The sequence below is a fragment of the Perca flavescens genome, chromosome 16 (genome assembly GCF_004354835.1).
Source record: "Perca flavescens isolate YP-PL-M2 chromosome 16, PFLA_1.0, whole genome shotgun sequence".
Taxonomy (NCBI): Eukaryota; Metazoa; Chordata; class Actinopteri; order Perciformes; family Percidae; genus Perca; species Perca flavescens.
In genome coordinates this window covers 13,644,103-13,666,547 of record NC_041346.1, presented here as the reverse complement: position 1 = coordinate 13,666,547, position 22,445 = coordinate 13,644,103, and the positions used below count along the sequence as shown (strand labels likewise).

The 22,445-nt window shown below is 40.3% G+C and overlaps 2 protein-coding genes across 2 annotated transcripts in view; one reads left to right on the top strand and one right to left on the bottom strand.

The window, feature by feature from the left end:
* Window positions 1–1,848: 1,848 nt before the first annotated feature.
* On the bottom strand, window positions 1,849–2,922 carry LOC114571522 (claudin-23-like). Its single transcript, XM_028602492.1, has one exon. The coding sequence runs from the start codon at window positions 2,797–2,799 to the stop codon at window positions 1,969–1,971; it is 831 nt and encodes a 276-aa protein (XP_028458293.1). The 5' UTR covers window positions 2,800–2,922; the 3' UTR covers window positions 1,849–1,968.
* Window positions 2,923–7,161: 4,239 nt separating this feature from the next.
* Window positions 7,162–22,445, top strand: part of tnksa (tankyrase, TRF1-interacting ankyrin-related ADP-ribose polymerase a) — a 78,121-nt gene continuing 62,837 nt past the window's right edge. Inside the window, exons 1-4 of the mRNA XM_028600948.1 lie at window positions 7,162–7,762; window positions 10,631–10,746; window positions 13,338–13,446; window positions 19,784–19,879. Of these exons, the coding sequence (XP_028456749.1) occupies window positions 7,249–7,762; window positions 10,631–10,746; window positions 13,338–13,446; window positions 19,784–19,879 (835 nt within the window). The 5' untranslated portion in view covers window positions 7,162–7,248. The remainder of the gene's footprint in view (window positions 7,763–10,630; window positions 10,747–13,337; window positions 13,447–19,783; window positions 19,880–22,445) is intronic.

Genomic DNA, 22,445 nt, shown 5'->3' with positions numbered 1-22,445 from the left:
AATTTTACATATTTTGTCACACCCTGATTGATCGTTGATCATCTTTTTGTGAGTCATTGCATTCTATGTGGCCATTTAATGGACACTAGAGTGAAACACAACACATCTTGAAATCCTCTTTTAGAAATTAGCTCAAATGCAGAAGCCAACAAATGCAAGTTTTTGTCTTTTTGTGTGTTTCATTGTTACCATGGGTGAAGAATTAAAGTAAGACTAGTATGGTAAATGTGTATACAATGTACAGATGAATGTATTACTCAAAAGCCAAAGCTTCTCATATTTCATATTTCCTAATCAGCAGGATTTTCCATTTCAGCTGACATGGACGTTAAATGTACAATTTCTCGAGTTGATTCAACACAAGTATAGTGACAGTATTTCCACTTGAAGATTTTCTAGTTTCCATTCTTGTTTTTCCATCTGTAGGAGCTGATGCAGCAGCATAAAAACTGCTAACCTTTCAATGCATTCAACAGGTTCTGCTGGAGAACTGCGTCAGGATTTCTTGTAGCCAACTTGACAACAAAATAATTAGCAGGGGCTCTAGAGAGACAATTGTTCACTACAGTGTCTCCTTGTTTGAGATGTTCAGCCAGTTTGAACAGAAGTAGTAATGTTGTTAGACAAGGTGCTGAAAGAAACCTCTCAGACCAGTCGGGCAGCATTGTGTGTGTATGTATGAGGTACAGACGGAGCAGACAGGGAGGCAAAGAAAGCAAAGTATCACAGTGAAATGTAACCTGTCTGCATGTGTGTTGGAATAGTGTCCATAATGGCTTCTGGTCGCAGATGCTAAAACACATTAATTTGCTTGTCTAAAATGTGAACATTCTCGCTCTGGAGGCCGTATTATAATCTTTCTGCTGAGTTACATTAAACCTCACTGCACTGCTGTCATAATCACAGATACTTCCACTTATCAAATACACTTTTAATTAAACTATTATTTTCTTTACATGCACTTCTGCAGTCAAATCTGAATTTTGTAATATTAAGTTGAGGAAAAGGACTCAGTCATCTGTTGTTAGAAAACAGTGCCCATTTAATAAACAGCATTTTTATCACAGAGCAGTAACAACAATATTGATCACCTCAGGAGGTCGGACATCTTTGAAGGACCTACAATATTGCTCATAACTGTAAAGTGCATTATAATACAGTAAAGGCCTATTTACATTATAATTGGGGGGGAAACTGCCCATGTACACAGAACAAATGCAAAAGCTTCCTTAAAGATGAGGACTATTTAAAAAATAGAGGTCATCATCATTTGCAGAATGTAAAAGACCGCTAACTTCAACTCAATATCATTTTTTCAGGTTATTAATGAACAATGTAGGGTTTCTCTCTGTTTCACTCTTACAACAATGCAGAATTCTTTACTTTCCTTCCATTTTCCCATATTTGCCATTACTGCAATGCTTGAAGCATACACCTGCCCTGTATCATGATGTTAGAATGAATCATAACCCAGCAAAGGCCATAATGAGTCTCATTTGTAACTGCATTAAACTGCAGCCTTGGCTCTGTCACTTGCACATCATTTAACACTATTACAGATGTATGCCTTCGATTGTTCCTGATGAAACACACTAATGCTCAAAGAGGCTTTTAAAGAGATTCTGCTTCACTTAGTAGTAAATTATAGAATATCTCTTCGTACCACTGAAATATTCCTACAATATTCCTTCATGGTCTCAAAATAATTTAACTTTATGAGTAGCCTCAGTAGGGATATGTCCTATGTCTATATATATATATATATATATATATATTTAGGCTACTATAATACTCCAGAATATTATAGATAGATACAGTTTTTTATTATTATTATTACCATTGCTTCTTTCTAGAATATTTCCCACTCTTAGTCCTTTTTGCAAATATTCATGTCCGTCTTTAAGTCGTTTTTCCTTCATGTGGGTATCTTTGTGTGTCTCCATGGAGATCCAGATGTGGTGCATATGCTTATAGGTCGGCATCATAGGGTCTGCCGCTGTATGAGGGGTTGACTGACCGGGTTGGGTTTCTCTTGGCCCGGGGGAAGGACACATCCTCATCCATGGAGTCCTTTGAGTATGGGACGCTGCTGATGACGCTGCTCCTGGCCCGGTGCAGACTGGGCACTTCAACTCGTCTCTGCGGCTGCCTTTGGTGGCTGAACCGGGGCCCCGTGACCTCCTCAATCCGCCTCTCTCCTCGGTTCTTTCCTCCGCAGCAACGGCAGAACCCGACGGCCATGACGATGCCGGCAAGGATTTCAAATATCCCTCCGATGTAGCCCAGGATGATGCAGTAGCCGACACTCACAGCTATGGTAGGGGAGACCGTAGTGACGGTATTGATGATGTGGGTGTACCAGGCGATTGGTATGATGGTCATGACGCCTGAGAGCAAGAACAACAGTCCGCCCAGCCCGGCCACTACCCAGTTAGGCCTGTCGGTCCAGCAGCGGACCCCCGGGATGGCCACGCACAGTCCGATTAGAGCCACGATGAGGGAGGCCACCATCAACCCCTGAGCGACCTGGATGATCTGGTTCCTGAAATATAAAGTGTCCTGCAGACCGCAGGTCACTCCCGTGACGATTGTAGAGCCCGAGCAGATGTCCCAGATGCCTTGCTGGATGAAGTTAGAGGGGGGGTTGTTGGGGAAGTTTTTGAGGGTCCTCCAGTTCGGGGCCGCGGTGGCGATCAGGTTCAGGATCAAGCCGCATGGAGCCAAAACCATCCCAAAGATCAAGATGCCCGGAGTGCGCATTGATGTCCGGATCCACTCCTGAGATTCATGCCTCGGCATGGTTGCTGCTGCTGTGGATGTGTGTGTTCTTACTCCCGCACACAGTGTAGTTATTTAGACTGGGGCGGCTGGGTTTTGAAAGCCCTTATAGCTGCTCTTAAAAAAACAAGTCCGACAGAAACCTGGCAGTGGGCGGGGCTTTAGCCCTACCTGTCTGCTCCAAGTCCCAAATAGGACAGGTGTGGCGTGCCGTGCGCAGCAGAGCTGAGAGCGTATTCATCTTCACCCGCAACAGCCAACAAGAGGAGAGCGGAGTTTCGACGAGGCTTTTCTCATGCAAATGCCTGATATGTGATAAAGAACAAAAAAAGATCTAAGATTTTTTTTTTTTGTCGCGCCTGTTGAACTAGCTTGCTCAAGTTTCAAAATAAAATAAGTTCTCTATTAACACCCCTTTGTTAATTCACCCACATTTTCTTTTAAACTTTTGATTTCTGTAGCTTAATACAATTTTGCCGTCACCATACTATTTCAATAACTAACTCAAAAAAGATACTCATATGACTCCAATGAAATAAAACCTATGCATAATAGAGTATAGGCCTATGCTACCACATAAACAATATATTTGAAACAAAGCTCTCCCACATTTTTTGTTATCAATAAACCAAAACATATTTGGAATTTTCAGCTCTTGGTCAACTTTAAACATGTAGGACAAAACAAATAGGAAATTATTTCTGTTTTCCAGGAATAAATAAATCACAGCATATAGGCCTAATTGATAAAATGGTGTGGGGTGGGATGCAGTTAATACAATACAATAAGAATGTAAAGGCACACACTCAAGCACTAAGATTTGTGTGTCACTTTATAGTCCAAACTGTGACTTAATAGTTTTTAATTAGTGACTCAGCTCAGGAAAATAGGAAAGAAGACTAATTCTTTTAAATAAATTGTACCAATTTTTTGTTTTGGGGGTCTTCATTTCAAAGATCTCATTTAGATTGCCCAGCAGGTAATTAATTATCTTTATGTCAGACTCAGAGATTAGGATGGCTTTAGTTTGAAAATGTTTTTGGTAAGAATGTAGTTCTGCAGGAATAATCTCAAATACCTTCCCTCTCTTTGTGTTGGTCTTTTCTTCCTGTTTCCTTCTACATATTTCTAGCTGCACATCTGTCTGTTTCTATTGATCGCTTGGTTAATCTCACGTTCTGTCTCTTTCTGACTACTCTTTCTGAGGTTTCCTCTCAAATCAGTCTGTTAATCCCATTAAAGATTGTTCACAGATGCCTAATAAGGTCTCTTTAGAAGGTGAACATCAGAGATGCATATCATTGATGCTCAAAACCCCAAACATGAACAAGATCGTTGTGTACAAACCCTGAAAGCAAGGTGAGAGTGTGACTCTCACAAAACCATCAACTTTATCAACAACATAGAAAGTGATTAAAGTCTCTAAGGAACTGAACAACCTGAGAACAGCTGATGATACGCCCAGAGACTACATTGTTTAATTGTTTTGACCACTTCTCAACTTCTAGTGGTAATCAACATCCCATTAGCGTTGTACCCTGATGTGACACTTGTGTGATATACTGCTATGCCTGGCGTCACCAAAATAGTAGTCTCGCTTTGCCAGTCCCTCCTCCAAAGCCAAATAACTTTTATTTTGAAAGACTGACAACATGAAAAACTGCTTATTTTAGAGAAGGCAAGAGACATTGAGTTTATACTTGAGTACACTGGCAGCTGCAGCTGCAGTTACCAGTGTTTTTTTCCCCCATAAAAATTACATAATTTTTTATAATATATATCATATCTCTATGCTTTATCTTTAAATCTGTGAAATGTACATGAGCAAAACATGGTTGTAGACTGTACACATTCAAACTTTGCATGAGGGCGTTGGGGTTGTTTTGCTTTTGTTTTGGTTCTGAAAATAGGCCAGGTTCAAGCTTTGACACACAAAGAGCAGTTGAAGGAAGTATGAGAAATATGTCAACCAACCGGCCAGACGGAACTTTGCATACTCATCCCGTGACACCACAGTCCTGTTTTATCAATTCTACAAACTGAATCACCTGGTGATCAGCTGTCATGTCATTTACTTGTTATAGACTTGGACGCATGCAGAAACCACAGAGGATCTGTTGTGAATCACTGTATATTTCCTTATCGGTATGGCCTTTTGGTGTTACCACCAACACTACTGCTAGTAGTACTACTATGGCCTAAATGTATTTTTTTTTAATTATTTTTTTGAGCTTTTCCGCCTTCAATGGACAGGACAACTAGGTGAAAAAGGGGAGAGAGAGGAGGAAGACATGCATCATCGAACCCTGGACCTCTGCGTCGAGGCATAAACCTCCATGTATATGTGCGCTCACTCCACCAACTGAGCCAACCCAGCCACACCTAGATGTATTTTAAAATGCAAAAGACATTACAGTGCGCCAAAGCATCAAATGAATATAATATGTCTGGTAGCTTATTGGCTCGATGATGACTTCCAGTGACTAATCAGTTTGACCTTCTTGGCTTCAAGCAGAGATGTTGGCTTTTTGAACACTCCTTCCAGCCACAAAGTTAAAACAAATCTGGAAAAGCTCTCTTTTTAACAGTTTTACAAGTTTTTCCAAGAAACTTAACTTTTACTTACCTTTATTTTAAATCAAGTATCTGAAAAATTGGTCATGAGTTTGCTTTTAAATTTTGGAAAACTATATATTGTCTATATTTTTTAATCACATGTTATACTCTTTGTATCATGTTTTACATGTATACATGTCATTTTGTTGCGTATATATTGATAAAGCCCTGGAGGTTTGCCCTTTTAAAAAGTTACATATCATGACTGAGTTACAGCCAACTTTGTTCCAGGTTTTTTTTTTTTTTTTTTCACAATGATGCTGCATGTTTTCTAATGCAATCTACATCTACAGTTTCATTCGTCATGGCATTTGTTTTGCAGACCATGTCACAATTCATTCCTTAATGCAATAACAAGGTGCTATTATATGTTGGATATGATTCGTGGAAACGAGCTGGCTGTCAGGTATCTACATAACACTGATGCAATGTAATAGATTTCTCATAGTTCTTTTGGTCCTGAGCCCTCATTATCAACGATGTGTATGAGTATGAATTGTGTATTGTGCTTTTTTACTTTAATTATTGTAAATAAAGGGAACTAGTCACAAAGAGGAGATGGTTTAATCAAGTTCATGAAAAAAATAAATGTAATTCAATAATGTAATTCAAAGCAAGTCAATTAAAAAAAATTGACTTACAATGCTAATGATTTAGGATGAATGCTGTAACACTTTCTTGGAGCATGTCTGCTGCTATCTGGTGTCCAATTAAAGTAACTCATAGAATAATCACTTTCTTTTATAACTGAATAAAGTGGTCCAGTGACAATTGTAAGCCTTTATAGCGAGAAGGTTCTTGTCTTAAATCCCAGCCATGTGTCTGGAGTTTTCATCATGTTTGGGGAGGTTCTTCACACGGGTGCACAGGTTTCTTTAAGCAGTACAAAACATGCATCTCAGGAAAACTACACATTTACTAATACTGTGATACCACAGATAGATTGTATGCTGACATACAGTACACAGTAGTCTGTGATATACCCCTCAGATTTCTGAATGAAAATGTGTAGCTTGAGTGGAGCTGAGGTGGAACAATAAAGACCAAACCAATGTGGCAGTAGGCTGAGTCACCTGTCAATCAATCAAACATACATTCCTTTAAGCTTATTTAGTTTATCAATTGAAACATTTTTTTGAAGATAGGTTACATACATTATACAACAGCTAAAAACCAGTAAATTAGCCACTGATCATTGCAAAATGTTATTTATGTAACTGCAAAAAGATAACAAAGGCTGACTTCTGTATTCTGAAGCTATTACCAATAGTCTCCACTAGATGGCGATATTGTGTACAGCCAGGCCAACTGACCACTCAATAAGAAGAATAAACATGCAAACCTCCCTTAACTTTTACCTAACCTCCAAATCATTTTATTTCAATCACCAAAATAAAAATTAAAAAAACAACATTTTGCAATATAAACATTTTCACAGACACCCTAACCCTAACCTGGCAAGAAACCACACATTTTAAATGGTATTTTAGTCTGTAATCCTGCATAAAGATGCTGTTACTGATGAAGTTAGTCCTGATATACTGTCTATGGTCCTGATATCCCAGTATTGAACAGTTTTGGAGATGTAATGTCCTGTAACGTCCATCCCGTAAGCAAAATTACGAATCCCACTATGGCCACGCCATGACCCGCCCTACGAAGAAGCTCGATTGGTTGGGGTTAGGCATTTCACCTCGAGTGGTTAAGGTTAGGGTTTGAAGGGCGGGTCTTGGCGTGGCCATAGTGGGATTCGGTAATATCGCATCCCGTAAGCCCGAGCGGAAGTTTGAATTCCCTAGGCAGGAAATTGTCAGCAGTGTTTTTGTTGCTAGTGGGGACTGTTGTGTTGTGAAAATGGCGACGCTTCGTCGCTCATCTCAGCAGCAGCAGCAGCCAAGCTCCTTGCTGTCCTCTCCGCCCCGCGGCTCCTCTCTCCCTGTCACCCCGCCTGGCTCTCCGCCTGCACCCATCGATGATGCCACCCCGCTTTCCCGCGGAGCCGAGGACATTGCTGACGGTGAGGCAACCCCTGCCTCTCCCACCACCACCACCTCCCCAGCTCTGGCCCTCACCACCAGCAGCAGCAGCAGCAGCACTAGCAGCAGTGCTAGCTCCCCGACCACCACCGAGGGTAGCGGGACCAGCCCCGGCTCTACGCCCGACTCGGGCAGCGGTGACGCGTGCAGCGGCAGTAGCAGCAGCAGCAGCAGCGGCAGTGGTGGTGGTGGTGCAAACGGGGCTTTCAGGGAGCTGTTTGAAGCCTGTCGAAACGGGGATGTTTCACGGGTGAAGAAAGTCGTGAATGCGGTGAATGTGAACGCCAAAGACATGGCAGGACGCAAATCGACACCCCTGCATTTCGCTGCAGGTAAACATAACGGAAATCACCGTTTAAACCGACTAAATTGTTAGACTGTGCAGCTGGCGAGGTGCATTTAAGGTGTGGGAGTAACCAGAACGCAGCTTATAAACATTGGCTGACATTAGCCATTAGCTGTAAAACAGTTTTAGGATGATAAAAGTAATATCAACAGAAAATATATGAAATGCACCAGCAAAGAAAAGTAACATTTTCAGAAAGCCTTTCATATAACATAACAGTTAAGTTACCCTGTTGCACCCACTTTTTCACAGGTGCATTTACCATTGGTACATTTCATTATTGGTTTATTTCTGTTGTAAAAACAAATTTCCAATCTGTCTTATTCAAACTTTGTTTAAAACCTGAGCAGACCTCTTACGTGCTAGTCTAGATTCCACCAGTGTAGAAGAAACATTTTTTTTTTTACTTCTGCCATCCAAAGCTACAGGCCAGTCACACCAGAATCCCAAAAAATAAAGTTCAAAAGGACATACTTAAAGGTGCTCTAAGCGATGTCATGCGTTTTTTAGGCTACAACATTTTTTTGTCACATACAGCAAACCTCTCACAATCTGTGAGCTGCCTGTCCCATGAACACACTGTAAAAAAAAAAATGCAGTCTCTGTAGACAGCCCAGGCTCTACAAACGGCAACAAAAACAAACTGCACCAACCTGCACCACCAAACATAACAAACAGTGTTCCAGCCAATAACTGACAAGAAGGATTTTTGGGGAGGGGGAGAGGACGGGATGAGGAGGAGGGAGGGGCGAGCTAGCCTCATTTTGTTTGAAAATACTTCGAACGTCAACAAGAAGTAACGTCACCCAACATTGCTTAGAGCACCTTTAAGTACAGTGTGGGCAGAGCAATTCCACACTTTGAGTTACTGGCGCTGCAACTGTAATTGTGTTTCTTTTTTCTTTTCTTTTAAAATATTCACTTCAGCGTTTCCTTTAGGATTTAGCAGTGGGGGCAGGTCTGTCCGAACAACAACAACCTCTGAATAGTTCTACTTGTTGTTAAATTGCAATGTGAGTGGCAGCCAACGGGAGGTGCATTACATTGGCAGGATAATTTAAAACAGGGGTCTTCAACGTTTTTTAGACCAAGGACCCCTTAACTGAAAGATAGACGGAGCAGGGACCCCCTACTACATATATTGTATAAAATTTAGTTGCGTATTAAACTGGACCTACAATAACGTGTAGGGTGGCCTAAAGCCTTTGCACATACCTTTTCATGGCGCATACAATACTAATATATAAGCTTTTAAAATAAATAAAAATGTTGGCATATTCATATATTTATACATCATGTTTTAATGTTAAAATGTGGCACAGTAAATCCTTAAGCTTAACTGTATCTGTGGATGACTACCTTATCTATAGGCCAAATGAAAAATACATATCTTTAATAATAATATGTCAGATTCATGTGTATGTATATTTTCAGACATTTTGTATTTTTTTTTAAACCATTGAAAAAATAATTTTGCCATGGTGGGCCGCCACTACAAAATCAACATTGAGGAAACACTGCACTTAACAATAGTAGATGGAAAGATGATTGGCAATTTTCATTTGTTGAAAATGTGGAAAGATCTGTGCAACATTTAGGTAGAAACATACCTAAAAATAACCTTAAATCAGGGAAGGGCTGACATTTCACTTTATTAGTTAAAATTAGCATTGCATCTGTACAGTAATTGGACAGTTGCTTCATCTGTTAAGACATGGATGCAAGTCCAACAGAAAGACATCATACAGCACTGACAAATCCCTATATTTATACAAGAATATCACTAGCATTAAAAAAAAAAAAAAAGTTGCATTAAAAAATATTAAAGTCTACGATCTTCTTAAATTAAAATACCCGACAACCCCTCGGGCAAATTGTATATGCACATTTAATGTTCAGAATATTAAAAACAGACCCATAAACCCTGTATATTCTGTCAGGCAGTTTACGGTCTGTGGCAGATGACCATTATCATTAAGTGTTTTTGTTGGCCACCGGAGTTTCCTCAAACTGCTTCAAAAGGTTTGCAAACATGCCTGCGATGAAACAGCCAAGGTGGTTTTAACTGAGACTTATCTATAAATGGAACATAACAAATGTCATATCTAAACATGAATTGCCTTTGGTTTAACCCAAGTTTGTACTTCATTTTTTGCCACAAGCAAGACACATAGAAAAGACTCCATCATCTTGACAATATAATATTTCCTTTTTTTCATTTTTATCTTCACTGTACTTGTTCATGGATATGAAAAGTGCTCATCTTCTCTTCAGCTCCAAGCTTGACTGTTTTGAATTATTTTATCACACTGCAGCCACAAAAGATAAAAGAAGAAAAACTTGCTTGGCTGTTTTACATCTCAGGCCTTCCTAATCCTCAGCAACTTTAACAAGAATAGATTCTCTCGAATCCCACGGCACGTTTGTTGTGAAGACATAACAAGCTCCACTTGTACGTGGAGCTTTACACCGCCTTACAAAACAAATGAACAACATTAATAAATGGAAGAAAAAAGAAGCCAAAAGACAGTTTGGATTTAAGTATTCATTTTTAACTGGAAACAAATACAACAGCCTTGTGTTCAAGCTGTGCTGCTCCTTAATTTATCAGCCACTTTTATGAACATAAATAACTGCTTCAGAGTTTCACAATATCTGGAAACTGCTCGCAAATCTTCTGTCCAAGTTGCAGTTTGATTTAACTCTGCACAAAGGGTTATGTGCAAGAGTTTCTACTGGACATCACCGTACAATTCGTGTAACACCAATCTCTCTGATCCTTCTTCCTCGGTTCTCTTTCTTTGCCCGCCTTCCCCCCTCTCTCCACTGCCAACTCTTTCTGAACTTATCTCAGGTTTTGGGCGGAAAGATGTGGTGGACCACCTGCTTCAGACAGGCGCTAATGTGCACGCACGGGATGATGGGGGTCTGATCCCGCTTCACAACGCCTGCTCATTTGGTCACTCCGAGGTGAGACTTTGCACAGCAACCCTTTGATCTACTAGTATTGTTTTGGAGGTTTGTGCCTCTGCAGCATAGTAATTATTGCAAAAATGTATTTTTTGCAAAATTGGAGATGGAATTTTTTTTACAGTGCAGTTACATGTCTTACTTGTTTTTGTTGTTGTTGTTTTTTTTTTTTTTTAGCATTTTATACCTCCCTTGTGTTTGGATCTTTCCTACACCGTCATTATGCTTGTGCAGTTGTATGATAATCTTTGTTCTGGGCAGGAAAGCTCACTGAAGATACACAAATCCACATGAGTGCAGTGTAAGGGAGTGCGAGGACCCATTAGGGTAACACAAAGAGAAAAATGTGAGCCACTTTCTTCCAATATGCTTTTTGGAACAAAGTATAACAGTTTACACTTTAGTAGAATGTAATGATTGCTGGTGGTGATAAAAAGATGGGAAGGCAGAGATGAGCACAAGAATTGATACGGTGGTAAAATCCAGAATGGATGGAGGAGTAAACTGTAATCAGTGTTTTTATGATAGCAAAAGAGGATTCTTTCCAAACATGCAAATCTGCCATGTTTGCATGTAAGCTATAATGTGCACAGTCAGTCTCAAGGATCACATTGAGAAAACCTGAACATTCACTGTCATTGCTACTTTGATATTCTGGTCACGCCGACGCATGGTTATGTTTTGGAATATCTATGACAGATGTGCTAATGCTTTTTGTCCTCCTGGCTGTTAACCACAGAGGTATTTCGAATGTTTACAGTTTCGATTGTTTTAGAGGCTTTTAGAGCTTTCTTTGAGAGCACTTTGCACCCATGTTAGAAATGCATAGTGCTAATGCAACTGTGTGATCACAGTGATGATTAGTGTTGTGATGAGAATAAACGTTGTCCAATCTGAAACCAATCACTCAGCCACTACACTGTTGCACCTCTGAAAGTGGTCGTTTGCCTTGCTTTTATGTTTTTGGTTTAAGTGGGATTTTGTAGTGGGTGGCAGTGCAAGCCAAGGTCAGGTTCTAGCTCTTGTGTTGTGGAATACTGTATCTCTGCTGGAAAACGAAGCATTAAACCCTTATGGAGCAGGTTGCTGACTGAAGTAAAATGAGTTTTTTTATAGAAAAACAGTTCATCCCCCAATTTTCCCGAATCCCCAATCAGATAGTGAAAGTATAATTTTCTTATCACTTCCAAAACTCAAGTATTATATTTTAGAGATGGTCCGATACCATTTTTTGCTTCCCGATACCAATTCTGATACCTGAACTTGCGTATCGGCCAATACAGAGTACCGATCCGATACCAGTGTGTCATATATTTTATTATGTTTTAACAATTTTATACTACTATCCCTGTATGGATGTGATATTATTTATATCTTTGTTGTCTGTCTGGCTCAGGTTAAACTCAACAAGCACAAACAATGAATGCCACAGAACTTTCTTTTATCATGCAGTTTGACAGTCAGTTATAACGGAAAAAGAACATAAATAAATTACTTTAACGTAGATTTTCTTTAGGGCTTTATTACGTGGTATTGGATCAGTGCATAAACTCCAGTACTTCCCGATACCGATACCAGCGTTTTAGGCAGTATAGGTCTGGAGCCGATACCTCGGTATCGGTATCGGCTCCGATGCTCCGGGCTCTTGCACTAATATTGGGGGCACTAATATTGGGGGAGAATTCAAACTCGGGCCACTGTGGTAAGGACTGGGCCTTGGTACATGGAGCACACACTCAACCAGGTGAGCTAGGGCGCCCCAAAAGCAGCATAGATTTATCTTACAGGTAGGCCAGTAACAATTATTATAAAATCGTTTTTTTTTTCTTCTTACTTACACAGTTAATTTGTTTAACCGCAATTAATTTCTATTATAAGCTTAGGTCGGGAAAACTATATAATACTGTACTATTGTCAATTTTATTTTGTGTTTATGTAAAAAAGACAATGTGTTTATGATTATAAAGAGGCGTGGTTTACTTCAAAGGCAAAGTGTATTTGTGTTACTACATTATCTGGGTCTCTTAACAGCGATATAACCAAAAATTGTGTCCTGGGATTCATTCAAAACTTTAATTTGTTTGGAAAAGTAATAAATAAATAAATAAACATTTTCAAATTTGATTGAAAGAGACAATTATATTGTTAATCGCAATTAATATTATTATTTTTTTTTTTTTAAGATAATTTTTTGGGCATTTGTAGGCCTTTATTGTAATAGGACAGCTGAAGAAATGAAAGGGGAGAGAGAGGGGGGAATGACACGCAGCAAAGGGCCGCAGGTCGGAGCCGAACCCGGGCCCGCTGCGTCGAGGAGTAAACCTCCACATATGGGCGCCCGCTCCACCAACTGAGCTATCCGGGTGCCCATCGCAATTATTTCTGAGACTAATTGTACAGCAACATTCGGAATTGTTACAGGTCTACGTAGAGGGAAAGTAGCGTTAGCAGGCTGTCAATGCTAAGACAGTGTTTGCTAAACTTACCAGCTTGAGTAAAGGAAAAATTAACCATGGGGAAAAAAACAAATGGGGTTTGATGTTTTGTGCCAAATAAAGAGTGAATGCAGATGTTTTAAATGATGTTTTCAGGTGGTGTCCTTGTTGCTGTGTCAGGGGGCCGACCCCAACGCTCGAGACAACTGGAACTACACGCCGCTCCATGAAGCTGCCATCAAGGGCAAGATAGATGTCTGTATAGGTAAGCACAGAAAACCACACACTGCAAATATTGTGAGCTAAATAAACATGAGTGCGTATCAACTGATTTGCAAGATGTCCGATTACATAGGAAGCATTAGTATGTTTACAAGATATTGTCTAGTGGCATTTGGAGTTTTTGTCTTGAGTGTCTGTTGAGACTGAATTGCCCGTGTGAGCAGAGCAGAAACAGAAAACATTCAGCAATGTCACTGGTTGCCACAGTGGTTCCCGGAGTGCCATCGTTCCTTTGTGTGCAATAAAAGTCAGCGGTTGTTCTGGGACAAATATGCTAAATATGTTTCATTATGTGCCGTGATATTGCTGTGGTGAATTTATAGATATTAAATCCTCTATTGGTTTTGAAGTCTGGTGTTTGTGTGCACCTTTTGATTTAAATGTCTCCTCCTCCGCTCTCTCCAGAGTCGCAACCTGGAGTTCTGTATAATCACAGTCATTTTAGAAACTATAATAAACCACAGGCAGACTGTACGCTATTATTTTCCATTAAGCATAAAGCAGCAAATAAGCTGTAAATTGCAATAACACTGTTACTGTCTAGTCTTAAGCCCACACAGGGGAGAAAAGGGCATAGATATCTTTGTCTTACAATATATGAGCTCCCACCAACAAAGTTTTTTTTCATTTTAAAAGTGAAACAACACCACAGGCTCAGTTCAGAAAGGACAGCAGCAGTTGATCTTTACAGGTGAATTGGAAAATAGAACGGCTGTATTACCGATCCCTGAGGAAAATTTGAAGTAGACTAGATGCGTCACAGCATGAAAAGCGTCTGAGCAGTAAGTTGTAGGGTAATCTTCATGATCTTAATGGAAAAGCATTGCTCAGTTTGAGCGGCAATAAAGAATGACTGCAATGATAGTCGGCGTCACCCTGCTGCCGGCATCAGTCTTGAGTGCTTAGCGACAACAAAAAGTTCCTTCAGTCCTTTTTTATGTCTACAAAAAGCTGCTACAGCATGTCTGCTCCCTGAATGACTGCATAGCAACAGAGGGCTTTGTGGAGCTCTGAAGATCACCAGACAAACAAAACGTCGTCCTGTTGTCAGGGCTGACACCTGTCATTGATTTATCGATAATTATGAAGGGGCACTTATCTTTTGTTGTCTGTTAATACATAATGTGCATACATTGACTTTGACTTTAGTTGTTCATGCTTGCTGTTGATTTTCAATCTGAGCAGTGCTTAACATCAAAAGCCGTTGAAAAGGGCCCTTTAGAAATAAGAAATCTAAACGCAACAGAAACTTCACTTGAACACCACAATACAAAGAATAGAGAATAAAAAGACAGGACATAATTCAGTATGATGACACGCTATGTTGTGATTCAGGATGCCTAATTAAACAGCTTGACTGCTGCGTGCAAAACTGAATCTCTCAGTTGTTGTTTTTGTAGCTCTCTTCCAGCTTGTTGTAACCTCTCAATGGGTAAGAATGACTCCTACGAAGACATTTGTTCTTGTTGCACATACAAGTGATTCCCTAATTCTCTCGAATGAAATATAAGTGGTTTAGACCTCTTGTGTTCAGATAGCCTCTCTGCACAGGAGGAAAAACACTTAATCTCAATTAATTTGATTTTGAGTTTAAATACGATATTAAAATCAACTTCGATATTATGATTTTGTCATAGTAGCATGGCATTTAATGCTGTTCACTCGGTGCTAGGCAAATTCTCACAGCTGCCTCATCTAAATTATGAACCACTTTTCTATAGCAAGTTGTGTTTTACCGGCACTTCTCTAATGACATGTTGTTTTCAGCTGTATGAATATTTTTCTAATTGTTTCCTCTAATACAACTGCTGACACTGCTAAATTTGTCACATTTCCGTCTGATTATTTCCATCAGTGGGACTTAAGCTTACTTATTCATTTTCATGAATAAAACTTTCCCACAAATGGAGCAGAACAGGCAGTCTTATATAGCGATATAGGGGCGTTGAACATCCTTATGTTTAAATCTCACAAACACTTCTCAAAGGTGGCATTCTTCAAGCTGAAAAGAGCGATTTCTGACAAGTTTGTGCAGTTACAGTAAGAAAGTTTGGTAAATCCAGATTTTAAGTTCTCTTGCATGAGGCCCATCGTCTTGGAGTTACAATCAGCAGGTCATGCAGAGGATGTTGTGGTTGCGGCCACCACTTATCCAAACACGCTTAGGCTAATTGAGTTACGCTCTACAACAATATTATGGTGACATTCTGGGGATCGTGTCATTGAAGGACACAGACAACTCAACCTGGTTGTCATGCATTGCTCTGATAAGCCCAGTAGTAAGCATGACTGAGTGCCGTCATGTCGGAGCACTTCCAGCTTAGGAAAATAAAGTCTGACACATTTTGTGAAGAAAGAGGATAATAAATACGTTATTTGCTACCAGTACAAAAAGCAAATATCTTCAGGTCACGTTACCAATTTGGGAGATAATTTGAAAAGCTGGCACCTTCACTGCTCCCACTCTAAAGCAACACATTTGGCTCCCATCTGGCACAAAAGAAAACTACTGGCATCCCTGACTGCAGCAGCAGGGGGGGACGTTTTTCTGCATTACCATACAACAATAAGACAACTGACAAAACAAAGGCTAAATAAATTACTATTTAAATATAGTCTGGTGGGTTTGGCGATAGCGATTCTGGGGGTGTTTCATGTTCAAGTGGACCTATTATATAGCATTTCCAGGTTCATACTTGTATTTTGTGATTCTACTAGAACATGTTCACGTGCTTTAATGTTCAAAAATGTGTTATACTGCCTATGGCTGCCTCACCTGCAATCACCCTCTGTATGAGACGCTCTGTTGCAGGGCCTGTCTCTTGAAGCCCCCCTCCAGAAAATGCCCATTCTGCTCTGATTGGCCAGCACATGTCCGCGTGTCTCTGAACCTCTGCTGTGTTGTTTTGCTCCGGAGCCTGAGACTGTCTGCAATGGAGTGTATAGCAGGACTTTCAACCGTGAAAAACACCAATAAATGCTTCTAAACCAAATACTACACAACTGGACATGTTCTAGCAGTAATGTGACCCGAAATTGGGGAGAAATGACCAACATTGGCCGCCTAGATTACAGCTATTTGGCGTTAGCATGCAGCTACATGCGACAATGTTAACACAAGAGTAGCTTAAAAAAAACTCTACAGTCCTGCCTGGCTGGAGCAGATGACCAATCATAGAAGACCGTCTTGGAGTAGCGTAACACTTATCTGAGAGTAGAAAAAACTGTTGTACTGTAACTGTGAACAGCTGGAAATCTGAACGTTTTTGCTCACGGGGATTTCTCTGTAAAACGTTTACCTCATTATTTGAATGAAAATCCAACATTATGACATTAAAAAAATGACAGGAAATACGGAAAAGCATAATAGTTCCACTTTAAACAAAAATGATCAACAAAAAGGTTGACTTCTGTAGGGATCATTTCTATAATGTTGTCCGACACTTAGAATAATAATATGAGCACGTCAGTGGCAATTTTTGTGGACGTAAATTGACGGTGGTCAATTGCCCATTAACGTTACATTGTAGCTTGTTTCGCCTCTGTAGAATGCAGCGGTCTTCCTCAATACTAGACCAATGTCAAAGATTGTTGTTCCCATCAGACACTTAGACACAAAATCATGCATTTTTATGTTTGATTTACATACTAAAGCATGTAAACAAAAAACACATGACCTCAAGTGGCTTGATTATTGGACAGAGTTTTGGTAGCCTGTCATCCTGCCAGGTTTGAGATTTGTGAGTTCAGACAACTTGAGTAAATCATTACCAGACTTGTATCTCTTCCAGCTCAAGGGCTGGAGAAAATCTCATTGACAAACTTGGGATAAGAAGCTCTTGGAAATCCTAAAGCAGCCATACGATTGGCTCTGAGTTTAATAACCCACCGCCTCCATAAATGTCAGTTCAGTGCACGGATTAAATTTGTCTTTAGTTCTCCGCAGCGTCATTTTACTGGTTATTGACCCTTTCCTGAATTTCTCCAGATGTCCGTAAAGTGAATGAGATGTCAATGCAGATTGTTTGTTTGGTTTTTGTAAACCACTGCATAATCACTGATTTTGTGTTTTATAAATACACTTCATATCTATCTCCTTATACCCTTGAACATCTTATATTTATGTATGTTATTAACCATTGTTGAATATTTGGTTGAATTGAATTGTGAGATGCCTTGTCTGTTGCGTGGCAGGTTAAGACGGTTACATTGGTTAAATTACAATAAGATACTATTTAATTATGAACAATCATTTAAGTTATTGGTTAAGCAATCTATATATTTTTTTTTTGCTAAAACATTCCCCAGTAATGTCTGAAAATTGCCCATCACAATTTCTCAGTGCCCCAGGTGAAGTCTTCAAAATGGCTTGGTTTGTACAACTAACGGCCTAGAACCCAAAGATATTAAACGTGCAATGATATAAAACAGGAAAGCAGTGTCATCCTCACATTTAAGAGGCTGAAAGCAGTCAGTGTTTGACATTTTTCCTGGATAAATGAAATGATCTATTATCAAAATCATTGTTGATTATATTTCTATTGATAATAGTAATAACTAATAGTCTCAGCACTACATTGGTGTAGACATCCTGTCAGTTTCAGATGTTTCTTGCATTTACAGTATTTGTAGGACAATGCTCAGCAGCTCTGCTTTCTCAGTTTCTAGTCAGTTCAGTTTTTTTCTAACAGTGCTAGCACAGGAAAAATAGTTTATCTGGCCCAACTAAGTGCCTGTAGCTCTTTGCCTAAATGTGTGTAAAATTGGCAACAAAGCCAACATGTCTAAATGTAAATTTAGACCAACTAAAAGCCATGTTCACAGAAAGGCATTTATTTTCCAAATTCAGTTTTCACATTTGAACAACACCTCAGATGAGAAAGTCTAAGAAAATCTGTATCTCTCTGATTTTATTAAAATTGTGTACAAGTTACTTACTGATTGGAAATAGACGTTGCAGATAGTCATAAGATACTGTAACTGTTGCAAATCTGACATTGTCCTGAAAAGTAGTCCTGTCCAAAAAGGGGATTTAGGTTGTTCAGAGAGGGCTTTTGCAGATATTACTGACAATCTGTACTTGTTGTACTAGTCTTGTGAAACAGTGGTACAGACTGACTGGATTTGTAAACTATTCACAGTGTGTGTGGCTGTGCATCAGACCGTCATTTCCCTCCCTGCCTCACTATGGGCATATCTTTATTCTCGTTGGGTATCAGTGTGTGTGCGCTCGCTTATGTGTGTATATGGGCTTGGTGCAGAGCTAAATCATATTTTTGTTGAGGGGTGAGTGGGTGACTAAGGTCTGCGTCAGTGCTCGGGCAGAGGCACACACATGTGCATACACGTGCACATACAAACACATTGCATTACACACAAACCTGGTTATCTTCCTCTTCTCCCCTCCTCTCTGCTGAGTTTGAGCAGAGTAGTTTGAGGTGTACACAAGTCAAAGAGCATGTGCACCGGGAACGGCTCAGCAATCACAATAGTTGGAAGAGAGATGGAGAGGAAGGCAGTGCATGTTGACATTAGTGCCCTCGAAACAATCACAGTTTGTTATTCAAGTTGGAAGAGTTCAGTAGTGGAGAGGAAGGCAGTGCATGTTGACATTAGTGCCCTCTCCTCTGTAAACAGCCCTAATTTACAACAAACAAAACACTCTTGTTTTGTTTTGCTCTCCCTCCTCTCTTTTTTAGCTAAACCATCTCATTCCTTCCCCCCCCTCCTCCTCCATGGATCTTGTGATGTGTTTTCGGAGAGGGCGAGTCTAGCTGCCTGCCTCGTCGCTGCTGCTGCCTCGATTAGCTGTAGCCACTCATCTCTCCCTTCCTCACTCATTTTTATTTATTTTCTCAGCTAAACCATAGGTCCATGGTTTATCTGGTAGCTGGTCACGTAGCCACTTTGTAAGGTCCACTGTTTATCTGGCGGTGTGGTGTAGCGTAGCTTTCGCTGCTCTTGTTGTGGCATGTCTGTTTACATCAGCAGCATGGCTCGCAGGGCAGGGGCAGCCAGGGGCAGCAGAGAGAGCAGCGCTAGCAACAGAGGTGGAGCAGCCGGAGAAGGAGGAGGAGAGAAATGTGGAGCAGGAAGTGCCGCGCGAGACACAGCCAGAGGTGGAGAAACGGGAGAGATAGCTGAGGAGCAAGTGGGAGAAAAAGGACGAGGTCCAGGAAGAGCGGTTTATGGTCCAGGATGTGGTTCAGCAGCAGCAGCAGCAGCAGGAGGGGGAGGACTAGGGAGAGGTGTGTGTCGGGGAGTTTGCATGTCAGTCCAGGAGCTCAGCTACTGTCTGTGTCTGCCCTGTTGTTGTACAGTGTTACTGCAGCACGGTGCCGACCCCAACATCCGCAACACCGACGGCAAGTCGGCCCTGGACCTGGCTGAACCCTCCGCCAAGGCCGTGCTCACAGGTCAGTCTCCTGTTTGTATATCGGTCTGTCAAATGACACACACACACACACACACACACACACACACACACACACACACACACACACACACACACACACACACACACAGTACATGTCTGTATTTCTGTTATCATTCTCTATGGCTTGTATTCTGTCGCCGATTGCAATATCTGTCCTGTTCTAAGTTTCTTGTCTGCCTTTCTCTCTTCCTGTATTTTCCTCAAAGGATGCACATTTCCGCTTCTATCTTAATGTTAACATTTTTGCCCACAACTTTCAACCAACGTTTATTTTGATTTTGTCCAAGGCTGCAGGCAGTACCATCTTTTGTTCCTGTCAATCTATCTCTCTCTTATTTTACAAGGCTGTGCCGCTTATGCACTCACTACGCGTGTTATTCAGTCTTTGTGTCCAAGGCTGCACGCACATTAGTCTCGCATTGCCAGACCTATCTTTGCAGCGCTGTCAGCACTGGAGTAAGGTCTGGCTACACCACACTTACATTCTAAAGGAAAAAGTGCTCTGACTTGTTTGCATTTTTTTTTTAAACCAATCATCATCTTCTTGGGCAACGCTATGCTTTGGACGCAGCAACAGTGCCTCTGAAAAATAGTCTCGGGAAGGAACTTGTTTTGGTGGAATAGCTAATTCCCTGCCAAAGAAAATGGCACCTCACAAAATAACAGATGTAATTTGCTCTAATCATTGTTTTGCCGTATGTACTTTGTCCACAACAATCCCCACCAATCGGTCCTGAAATGTTGGCATATACTGGATGACTCTCCATCTATCGCTGCCAACAAATATTTCTGGTCATACGTATACGATGGAGAACTGGCCAGCAGCAATTCTTTCTTTTTTCCCTTTCTTTCTTATTTCAAATCAATGACACAGCAGACCTTTATTGAGCAGTTTTTTTTTATTTAGCACAATGCTGCAATCAGTGACATATTGAAAATACATTTAAATGCCGTTTAAGACTGTAAGAACCCCACACCTCCAACCCCATCCATTACATACTACTGTGGCCACATGGAGAGCAGAAGAAAGCATCATCATTAGCATCATTGTCATCGTCCCACTTTGGTTTAAGCTAATGTTGATAATTTTAGACTCAAGTCACTAAAAGCTAATAGTTTGCATTCAAAGCTGATCAGTTCCTTGTTGTTCCTACCAAAATAGTCAGCGCTTCCCAACAATAACTCTGCAGGAAGAGGCTGTTACAGGCAAAAACAAATCCTTCAACTCAATGGAGAGCTTTAGTGGACAACATGGGACACTAACACTTTGCAATGAAACTTAGACTACTGGTTCTTCCATTGTTACAAGCCCTTAAAGGCTGCAGGGCTCATTACATCTATTCTATGGTAGAGGAACCACAGGGACACAGTTATAGCCCTTAAATGAGGAACTGATTAAAAATACATGGCTTTAAATAAATCATTTTTGGTATATATTTTTTTCAATTTCTCTTTAGACAGCTAAAAGTCCAGACACTTTCTGCAGGTTCCTCATCCGGATTTTGTTTTATGTTTTACATCTTTCCTCTTTGCAAATCAGCCCTTCTCTTCTTCACACTTTTGATGAACTTCTTTGCGCTATATTGCATATAGGACATGGTTCTTATTGAACTAAATTACTCCTGTTTTTGTTTTCACTAATGGATGAGTAAAGAGAATTTTAAATTAAAATCTCTTTCTGTGTTCCCTGTCTCTCTGTGGGTATTTACAGGCTCTAAATCAGTTTTCGCAGCAGCACTTTTTCTGTTTACACTGGGTTACATCACCAATCCCCATCAATTCCCTCTGGTAAATGAGATAAACCTCGAGAAGATACCACAGCAAGGAGCTGTGCAATGGCAAAACAATGGAACAATTTCACTTAAGCACCCTGTGACAAATCATTGTCCCTGCCAGCAAGAATGGAAATGAGGTTGTTCAGTGCCAGAATTATTGAACATTGATGCATATTTTGCTGCCCTCACCCTATCTCGGTATTGTCCATTAGGCATGCACGATTCGTTTTTTTTTTTAGCTTAGAATTGATATCACGATTCTCTGCCAAGATTTTTTTTCTCACAAAGTGTAATGTTTATTGCACAAATGAACCATGACAAAACAAATTGGCACCTATAGCACATTGCACATCACCACAAGCCTGTAAACATAGAGGCTTCAATGAATAAAGAAAATAAAGTACATACTGGCCATTTAAGTACAGTAGGCTACCAAAAATAGTGATATATAACACATTGAACAAAATATGGCCCTGATACAGGCTCTATCTGAACTCCTTGAACATCTCTTTACATAATTAAAACATGTCAATCAACATGCTGCAGCTACAGCTTCAGTTTCTAGATAAATGGAGTTTGTCAATTGCTAATTGAAGTACAGTATCAAAAACAGAATGATTTCTTAGCACACTCTTTAACTGCTTGCCTTTCATGTCTTAAGCTGTCAATCCCCCCACCCCCAAAAAGAAAAACAGATTAATCGTGCAGGCCTATTATCCATGATACAAGTTTTACAATGGAGCTGTCATGGAAATGTGATTTATTAGCAGT

Coding starts and splice junctions, on each gene's coding strand:
- LOC114571522 (XM_028602492.1), bottom strand. CDS start 2,799: ATGCCGAGGCATGAATCTCAGGAGTGGATCCGGACATCAATGCGCACT.